The sequence below is a fragment of the Belonocnema kinseyi genome, chromosome 7 (genome assembly GCF_010883055.1).
Source record: "Belonocnema kinseyi isolate 2016_QV_RU_SX_M_011 chromosome 7, B_treatae_v1, whole genome shotgun sequence".
Classification (NCBI taxonomy): domain Eukaryota; kingdom Metazoa; phylum Arthropoda; class Insecta; order Hymenoptera; family Cynipidae; genus Belonocnema; species Belonocnema kinseyi.
In genome coordinates this window covers 54,168,321-54,178,960 of record NC_046663.1, presented here as the reverse complement: position 1 = coordinate 54,178,960, position 10,640 = coordinate 54,168,321, and the positions used below count along the sequence as shown (strand labels likewise).

The window sequence follows — 10,640 nt, the reverse complement described above, 5'->3', positions numbered from 1 at the left end:
TGTTAAAGTTTAAGAACAAAGTTTAAGCTCACCCAAAAACATAAGCAACACTACTTTTGATCTGTTTATTGTTTTGTTATACCCATAAATTTTGGGGTCAAACTCATCTTATAAAATTGATAGCTTTGGTCGTTAATGGGTTAATATAACCCAGTAAAGAAAATCCAACCATCTTTCGATGAAAATGAGTAAATACCAAATACCTATTAAATTGGACCTCTCTGAGGAAATACTTTTGCCTAAACTGGTAAGGGAAAAGTCTTATTTTATAAACGTATATAGATCCAAACTTATAATTCAATATTATAAAGTTGAATTATGAAAATTAGATTGAGAATTGTACAATCATATTTTAGAAACGATTATCGAGGGGATTATAGATTCTCTGTAATCATGAGCACCAGTAATTTTAATTTACATCCTAATATACTATATACACATTTAAATAGGATCGCAGTAACGAAACTGTAATCAGGGGTTCCAACGAGAGTAAGGGACTTGCCAATTATTTCGAAAAATTAAAAATAATTTCGCTAAGTACAAAACTCAATCTAAAACAGCATCAAAAGATAATGAGGCTACAAATGCATATTTTTTCATTTGGATAATCATCTTCTTCAGGTAAAAAATAATATTTAAACACTGTTTTTAAATAAATATTATAAGATTTGTGATTTGTAAAATAGTTTCGTATTCTTCTCTAAATTCGATATTTTCTACTCAATTCTCCAGCATACCATTTTTTTAAAGTTCAATAACAACAGAACGAAAAAAGCAGCTTTTAGAAATAACCATAATTTTTCTATCATATCCATTCACAAACGTCATTATTCGACTTCAAGATTAGATGAAGTTTGTCGCAACTAAATTTTTTCTGAGATATAAATAAATATAAATAATGATAATAAAAAATTAATATTAATAAAATAATAATAAATAAATATAAATATACATATAAATAAACAAATATAAATAAATTCCTTATGCGACAAACAAGATTCCTTTTAATTTTTAAAGGCATATGACACACTCAAATACCTATATTACTGACCTCATTTTTTCAGTTTACTGAATTTTCTTTGAACTTATGAACTTTTTTTGTCAGTAAAATATCGGACTGAAACTTTGGAAAACGTATCAGAAGTCCACAAACTAGGTGTATGTACTTCATTTGAGTAGAAATTATTTTTAAAGAAATTAAAACTGAAACCATTTTTTGAAATATTTTCTTCGTATTTAATTCCTTTGAAAATAATTTTTAACAAAATTCTTGTTTAAAGGAAGTACATAAACGTAGTTTATGGTCTCCTTGTACATTCTGAAAGGTTCCGTCCGAAAATTTATTTTTAAAAAAAGTTCTTACGTGGAAAAAAATTATTCAGTGAACTTATAAAATGAGGTCAGTAATTTAGGTATTTGAGTGGATCGCATGCCCTTAACCTTAAATTTAAGGGGAAATTCCTACGGATTTAAAGAGTATATTCTGATTGCGACACTCGCCTCGATTTACCCGACTCTCAGTTTAGCCACGGTGGCGGGGGTTGCCTGCAAGTAACCTTGTTTCCATAAAATCGGGAGTATCGAAACTTAAATAGTCAGGGCCGCTTGAACCCGTTTTTATTGGAATTCATAATATTGCGCAATCTCCACATGTGAGTACCCACGCACTGCGCCTTTCCGCTTTGCTGCTGTTGTTTTTCAGACAAGAGTCGCAAACGTCTCTCGCTCTGTGCGCTGAGAAATTACGTAGGCCAGAATTTCAAAGAATTACCAAACCGTTAGCGGTTAAACCGAGAGTCGGGTGTAATTAGGTTACACAGGCGGTTTTCTTTAAAAAGTAAAACGATCTAGACAAATTATACGAAATATAAGAAGCAGCTTTGTTTTTCAATATTATGTCAATAAAAAATATAATTTAAAATTAAAATTTACTAAACAGAGATATTAAGCTATAGGATTTCATTCCATTTCAAATGATATTCATAAACCTTAAAGCAAATAACAAAGAAAATTAAAAAAGAAAAAATTATTCGAAATTCTTATTTGGGCAGGAAATTCATCTTTTTGTTTGAAAATTTATCTTTTTGATTGTTTGACTGTTCTTAGTATGAAGTAAAAATCTTGTAGTATTGAAATATCAATTATTACATTCTTTTTTGAAAATGTATCTTTTTTGGTTGAAAATACTACTACTTGGTTATCAGTTGTACTACTTTCTTAAAAGGTCATTTTTTGATTAAAGATTCACCATTTTATTTGAATATTTGTTTGTATTTGTAAAAAATTATATTCTTTATTAAAAAATCATGTATTTCTTTGAAAACTTAACCATTTTGTTGAAAATAAACTTTTTTTGAAAAATTTATATTTTAGTGTTAAAATTTTAACTTTCTTGTAGGAAATTCTTCTCTTGAAAAATATTTAATTTTTTTTTTGTTCAGGATTCAACTAGCTTGTTGATAATTAATTTGTATTTTTTTATAATTTCAACTGATGTGTTTTAGGTAAAATAAAAATCTGGTTTGATTGAAATATCAAATATTACATTTTTCGTTAAAAAAATTTTTTTCTCGAAAATTAGACTATTTGGTTGAAGGTTCATTTTTTTGTTCAAATTTTGATTTTAAATATCGAAAGTTTCAAAAAATAATTTTGAATTTCTTAAGAATCGTAGGGAAATTATATTTACATAACCTTTAAAATGTAAATTCAAAATTTTTCTTTCGTGTTCAAAATTATGTTTTCCCTAAAATCTATAAATTATACTGATAATGCTAGTTAATTGGTAAAAATACGAATATTTTTACCAATTTTTCCCTTTTCAGTGCAATACAACTAAAATATGGAATTATTCAATAATTGCGCACATAGCGCTAGCGCTTGTGGCTAATGATTGTAAATTTCACTTGAGATGAAAGGCGGGTAATTAGGGATGATTCAAGAATTACGTAAGCATTTCTGGAGAGCAAAGTAAGCGAAATTTATGCTTACGTAATAATCTATTGAACAGCAACTATTCCAATAAGTTTCACTAAAATTTTATGTGGATCTCTTCTGGAAAAAAATCTTCAAAGAATTCTCAATTTTTTTGCATTTTATTGGAAACTTTTAAATTAGTTTCATGTTACTTGCTTGAAATACCCTTATTTTCAGAAAGATCTCTAGATTCAGTCAACTTAGTTTTGATTGTTCCGTGCATAGTTTCTAGAGATAAGTGCTCTTTTGAGCGCATATTAATGTTTGAATGCGGTTTATGGTAAGGTCAATAGCTTCTCTTAGTATATTTCAATGAAAGCAATTTTAGCAATATTTTCAAAAACGTATAGACAGTTTTAACTTTAATAATTTTATTTATTTTGATGTTAATGTTCTAATAATTGTACATTTAAATATTCTTATCTGTTTGAGTTCAATTTTAAAAGTATAATACTGTCCATTATTTAGATTCTTGAACATTGTAGAAAATAAAATTAAAAGACTTTATATTTACATAATTTTCAGAATAAATTTAAATTAATGAAAAATTAAGGCAATGATTTCTCAAATTCTAGCCTTCAAAAATAAAATATTTTAAAACTAGGCATCAAAAAGTGAATTACTTACTATTCGAAAATGTTAAAAGATATTGAAAAATTCAAACTCAACATAAAGTCAAAGAAATTTCGAATTGAAACACTTAATATTGTGATGTCAAAGATAGAAAATATAGCAATCTTGCTTTGTATTCTTTCCTTTCTAATTCTTAATATATTAAAATTGTCCTATTTTTAATTGAAGATTGAAAACACTAATCATTCAAATTTTAAAAATTTTTATCGAAAGATTTCACGAATGTGTAATAATTCTAAATGAAGTGTTAAACATTAAACGATTTAAAAATATAAAGTTAAAAATTGTCTTGCTTAAAATAAGAATTAATGAAAATAGAACCATCCGAAATCGGTAACTGAGTAAATGAATAATTTGTTTGAATCTGAATATTTACAATTTTAGCGTTCTAAAGGTTTATAATATTTTTTTCGTGTTGAGCGATGGAAATTGCCGTGAATTTATTTTTTGAACTAAACAAAAAATTTTGAATCAACTTTAATCTTAAATTATAATTTTTTTATGTAATAACAATTTGAAAGTCTCGAAATTCAGAAGCTTTGATTCTGAGACATTCAATTGAGTTTTCAATGATGAATTAATAAATTTTGAACGCTTAATTAGACATAATAAAATTTCAATTCCTTTGATATTAAAATAATCCAATGCTATTTTCGAAATTGTAATCCTCGCGAATTTTTTTTCTTTCAAAAAACGATATAAAACACCTCAAAGTATAGGTCTTGTTCTTCCAGATGCCGTAAAGTTTGCTCGAATATCTTTTTTTCGCCAAGATACTTAATTTTGAAAATATCGAATTTCATGAAATTTCAAAGGTTAAATACTCGTTCCCATAACTTAAAACGAATATTTCAGGGAGGAAAGATAGGACAAGTCAGCAAATCCCAAGCCCTGACCACACACGTAAGCTCACACAACCCAAGCTCACACACCTCAAGCCCGCAAAACTTAAGCTCACAACCCCAAGCCCACAAAGTCCAAACCGACAAGTCCCAAGTCTACAAACCTCAATCCTGAAAACAGTGTGTTGGCTCAGCTTTTTGGGCTCGGGGGGTGTAGGCTTGGGGTTAATGGGTTTGGGGTGTGTACACTTGGTGTTTGTGGGTTTTAGGCTTTTGGGCAAGGGCTGCCTGAGCTTGAGGCGTATGGGTTTAGGGTGTGTGAGCTTTGGGTTTGTTTGCTCGGGATGTGTTGACTTAGCTTGGTGGGCTTGGGGTATGTAGGCTTGGAGTTTGTGGACTTCGGGTATATGTGCTTGGAGTGTGTGGACTTTAGATTTGTTAGTTCGAGGTTTGTGTGGGCTTCAGGTGTGTGGGCTTGGGTTTTGTGGGCTTAAGGTTTGTGGGCTTGGAATGTATGGACGTGGGGTACATGGAATTGGGATTTGCCGACTTGTCCTATCTTTCCTCCCTTAAATATTCGTTTTAAGTTATGGAAACGAGTATTTAACCTTTAGAAAATACATGAAATTCGATATTTTCAAAATTTAATATCTCGGCGAAAAAAAAGATATTCGAGCAAAATCAACGGCATTTGGAAGAACAAGACCTATATTTTAGAGTGTTCTATATAATTTTTTAAATGAAAAAAATTAGCGATGCTCAAACATAGACCAACATCGCGTGTTTTGCACAATTAGGTTAAAATATCTCGAAAACCTGAGCCAACAAAAAAATTCTGACCTCGGATTTGGATTCAACATGCCGAAATCCTTCGGGAAAGTACGCTCGGGTTTCTCGTAAAATTTCTTGCCGGCCTGCGTCATCAACTCAAAATAGAACAGTACAATTTTCAATTAAATCTATAAATTTTCAAGTAAGAAAATTAATTTTTTTTTTAAAAAGACCAATTTTCAACAAAAGATTGTATAGTTTAATTTACAGTTTAGAACATTAAGTTTCAGTTTAAAGAAACTAATTTTGAACCAAAAGAATAAACTTTCTATTAAGAAGATTAACTTTCTACAAAAAAGATCAATTTTTAACAAAATATATTCATTTTTAACCAAATAAACTTTGAAAGGAATTTTCAAGCTAATAGTTGAATTTTGTAGTCGCTTGCTCGAATTTTTAACAAAAGTGCAGATCCTCTTGGACCATTAGATTTGTCTAAATAAAAGGAAAATCTTCATCGGCTTAATTTCATTAAATGACTATAATTTTATAAATAAAAATTAGTACGCTGAAAGATAAATTATTCACCAAAATGACTAAAATTATACTACAAAAGACGAATAAAAAAAACTACAGTAATTTTCTGCCAAATAGCTGAATTTTACACCGAAGAAGATACATTTTCGAACAAGCATGGAATAGTTAAATTTTTAGTTAAAAAATAATTTTTGACCAAAAATATAGATTTTGAACAAAGAAGTGTCACTTTCAACTATATATAGTTTAATTTTCAACCGAAAAAGATGAATTCTTTTAAAAATGTATTAGTTGATATTTCAATCGAAAAAGATTTTAATTACAAACCAAGAACAATTGAATTCAACCAAAATATATGAATTTTCAACCAAAAAAACTTGACATTTTAACAACTCTGTTGAATTTTCAACAAAAGAATAAAAATCAATTGTAACTGATAGAATAACAATGTTTTAATTTGAAAACATATTATAGGCTTCCATAGAAATAAATTTGTACATAAATATTTGCATGTCATTTAAAAAAATTGATGGATAAAAATGTTTTTTTTATTACCCTAAAATATTTGTAGCTATTCCGTAACTTGTTTAATTGTGCATTACGAGCGACTTTAAGGATGCAAATAAACTGCAATTATTATGTAAAATACGCTTCTATATTTATTTTCAAAAAGGAATCATAAAATGAAACAAGCGTTAATTAAATAGTGAAAAATAAATGCAAGCCATAAAAAGGGGATGAAAAAAGAGAAATGGATACATACAAACAGAAAACAAAGTTAAGTGAAAATTCACATGGAAATTTATGTTACTCTCCAATTGAAAATATTCACATGGAATTCTATCTAGAAACCACTTCCAGACTTATGGACAATGACATCTATTTTTGGCTTTCTATTACGGTTTATGTGATATTTGCAGTTACAAAAAATTATGTTTAAATTTCATCTTTTGCTCCATTTTTCATGCACATCGCCCGCAAATTCGTTAAAATCTACAAAAAAATTATGCTTTGTTTTGTTGAAAAAAAATGATATTCAGAGATTTCGTAAGCCACATGAAGTTTAACACGAATTTCCCATAAGAAACAAGACGCTTTTGTACATTTTGTTTAGAATCGTCAATATTAGGTAACTTGAGTTAAAACTTGATATTTTTTTCACGATTAGCTATAGAATGTAAGTGAACAATAATTTTTTAAATATTATCTACATAAATCTGTTTTATAGGCTTCCAAGAAAAACCCATAAGTGAAAAATTAGGCTCTGCTACTTTTTGGCCCGAAATTTGATTTTTTTTACAAATTGCTATTAATAAATAAAATACTGCTTTCTACTGACAATGAAATGTTTAAATAAATTTTTTAACAATTTCTCATTATTTTTAATAATATTATCTTCAAGTAAGGAAGTGTCTACGTTGGTTTACGGGTTTTTCTGAAAGTCTTGAACCTTTCTCTGGTTTTTCAGTGATAAACAACTTTTAAATAAACAATAGAAACAATATTTTTTTCTAAATCTCTTACTTTTTCATGAATTATTTTTTCTGAATTAACACAGATATTTGAAATACGCTTCAAATTTTCTATATGGACAATACTTAATGTAAATTTTCCTTGAAGTAGTTAGTGAACACCTTTTTGTTTAAATTATCAATATTATTTTTTAAATGTTCCTAACTAATAAGTCAAAAAAAAAGATGGAAATTACAGAAAAAACTGCATCTCTCTATCAATTGTCTAAGAGGAGATAGTTATAAACAATAATAAATGAACATAAGAACTATGTTTGTAAACTTGCATTAATTTTTACTTTGCTAAGTGACAAATGAAAAAAAGTTTAAAATTTCAGGAAAAACCGCAACTTCTAACTGAAAAGTGGACAAAAAGTTGAAGATTCCAGAAAAAACTATCTACGATTAATCAAATACAATATTATTAAAAATAATAATAAATTTTTTAAACAATTATTTTTGTTAACTTGAATTAATTATTACCTGGCTCTGACTGAGAACTTAAAAGTAAGTATAAAAATTCGGAGAAAACCTAGACTTTCTATTTATATTCTAAGAGAAACTTGCTACAAATAATAATAAATTGCCTAAGTAATTTATTTAGCCATATAATTTTCAACGCAAATGATTATGTTATGAATGGAAACAATTTGTGTTAAAATACTGCAAATAAATCATTATTATCGCCAAAAATTCGCAAAACCCAGTTTTTCACTTACGGTTTTTTGGGACCCTATAAAACACTCTGGTCATGGTTTTTTCATTAAAATTATTGATATCCTAGGTGCAAGGTTGCTTTCATATCTAAATAAAAAATTTAGAATCGTGAGGAAAAGTGAAAAATTGATTAGGGAAAAGAGTCAGAGAATGTCAGGGAATTTTGAAATTGGTATTTTGTGGCTAGCCTGAAAAAGGTTTTCATCGATTCAAATATTCATAGGAATATTTATTGAAAATAAATTTTGAATATTTCTAAAAAGTTTTTCTTCTTTTTTCAGAACGAAACTTTGACTACCTGTGCATTTGCTGATAAAGTGACTCTAGAAATGGAAATTACAAACTGAAGCGCATCCACACCGTGAATTGTGCAATAAATTAGAACATATTAAGATAATAAACTTCAGATGAAGACGAATATATCTGGATTTAGAATAATTCTGTGAAAAAAGAGAAAATTGGGGTAAACTTGATTTGTGATATTTTTGTATGCATAATATCATTATTTAATGCAGGTAAATGAAATGAAACATTAGTATGAATTCAAACTCTTTGTCTTTCCTAATTTAACTAATTTAATTAATCAGGGCTATTAAAAATTTAGTATTATATTAGCGACACGCTTGAAGACTGAAATTTATAATTTTCTTTAACTTTTAATTGCTGAGAACGAAAATTCTCCAATTTGTTCTATTTTTTATAATTTCATATTGGTAAAAAATACATCGATTGATAATAAATATCCCGACGCTTAAGCAATTCAATTCAAAGAAAAAATATAAGTAAAATTTATTTTTAAAATCGCACATTTTTACTTCTGTAAATATAATAAAATATTATCATAAGAATAATATATCAAAGAGAGTTGTTTTAAATTTATGAAATGAATCAGTCATTTTGACTTGAGTGTCTTATATATAGTTATTAAAACATTTATAATAATAATATTACATAATATATTTCACATGTATGAGAGAAATTACGACAATAAAAAAGTATTCGTAATTGTCGAACCGTGTGATAAAGAGATTGTTTTAGAACATAAAAATAAGATGCTATTATTATTCGTAGAAAAAAATGTACATATATGTATGTATAACATATCTTACTATAATTTTGTATGAAACGCTTATTTAAAAACGCACAAAAAAAGGAAAACATAGAAACAGCTTTACAATTATAATTCTAGTTGTTAATCATTTAAAATTAATTCAGTAAAATCCAAAAAAATGTGAAACGTGGATATCAAAAATATTAAAGCGTTTTAACCAATAAATTTAATGAATGGTAATTCTGAGCTATGGAAGAATGTCCATAGATGAAGTAATACTTAACTTTTATTAAAATCTAAATAATGCTTCGAATAGTTTATTCTTAGAAAAATTTTGCTATCAGCGAGTTTCTGAAATTTTAGAAAATTATTTCATCAATGCGTTCGCATTGATATAGTCGTCAATTTGAATTAAAAATATAATGTATAAATTAAATTTTAATATTCGTAGAGTTTAGAGTTGACATTGGAGAATGGATTTATATTGTAGCGAGAATTTTCCAAGTACTGGGTAATATAGATCACAAAGTATTTTATTATGAACATTTTTTAATTTAGTTTTCTTAATTTCAAACAGTATAAAAAGACCTAATCTGAAATAAACTATACTACAGAATTAATTTTAAAAAATGTTAGTTTCAATATCATTCATGAAGAACTAGATTTTCTGAAATTATAATTTCATGGTCTATACAAACTAAATGTACTTTATATTTATAAATACCTCTTATATCACATTTTTTATGGAGAAAACTTTACGAAAAATATTAATTGATTGTGGAAGTGAGTGTGGATGTGATCGCGTATTTATTATACGTATTACTATACACATTAAGATATATACATGCGGTGCACAAAACCCGATTTTCTGAAAAATTGCGAAAAGTTGTATTTCTGTAAAAAAGAATGATTCTCTAAAAATGTGTCAATAATAATTATACTTAGCATTATAGGCTTTTATTATGTATGGTACATTTGTAAGCTTTGAAATGTGAGTGTCGAAATTAAATATCCAGAGGCAGACTTTTTTGTCCTTTTTTAATTTATTGTGATAATTTGATAAATTTATATTAAAAGTTGACTAAACCTCGAGTTTTCTAACTTTAGTTGCGAATAAAATGAGAAATATAAAAAACTGTCTTGTTTCACATTCTTTGTTATATAGTTTATATTATTAAATTATGTTAATTTACATTTCTGAAAATTATGTTTATTTTTCTATGCTTCAAAATGCAAGCCCATGCGAGTGCTATTACACCATTAAGCCATTTCCCTTTCGGGGTAGGCGTGACTCACTCGGCAGGGGAAAGGAGTAGTGTGTGGAAGGGATAAAGATTTTTCAGATTGATCCAGAATTCTCGTGCTATTTAAGTAAATAACACGTTCGTTCCGCAACACTGCTCCGACCCAGGTTGCTGATCAATCTCTCTAGCAATCACCCCAAGCGAAGAACCTCACTAAGTCGTTATGTAAGGCTCCCCACTTGGGTCCATTAATAGACAAGGTCTTTGTTTCAGGCGTCATTCACTCTACTGACACTCTTTTTATTAACGATTTGCCGCCATACTTTCCTGTCCTGGCATACTTCTCTAGCTTCTTTTA

General features: G+C 27.8%; 1 protein-coding gene across 1 annotated transcript in view; it reads left to right on the top strand.

Annotated features, from left to right (window-relative positions):
• LOC117177180 (PDF receptor) overlaps window positions 1-8,482 on the top strand; it is a 130,595-nt gene extending 122,113 nt beyond the window's left edge. Inside the window, exon 13 of the mRNA XM_033367693.1 lies at window positions 8,269-8,482. Coding sequence (XP_033223584.1) covers window positions 8,269-8,300 — 32 coding nt within the window. The 3' untranslated portion in view covers window positions 8,301-8,482. The remainder of the gene's footprint in view (window positions 1-8,268) is intronic.
• Window positions 8,483-10,640: the final 2,158 nt, after the last annotated feature.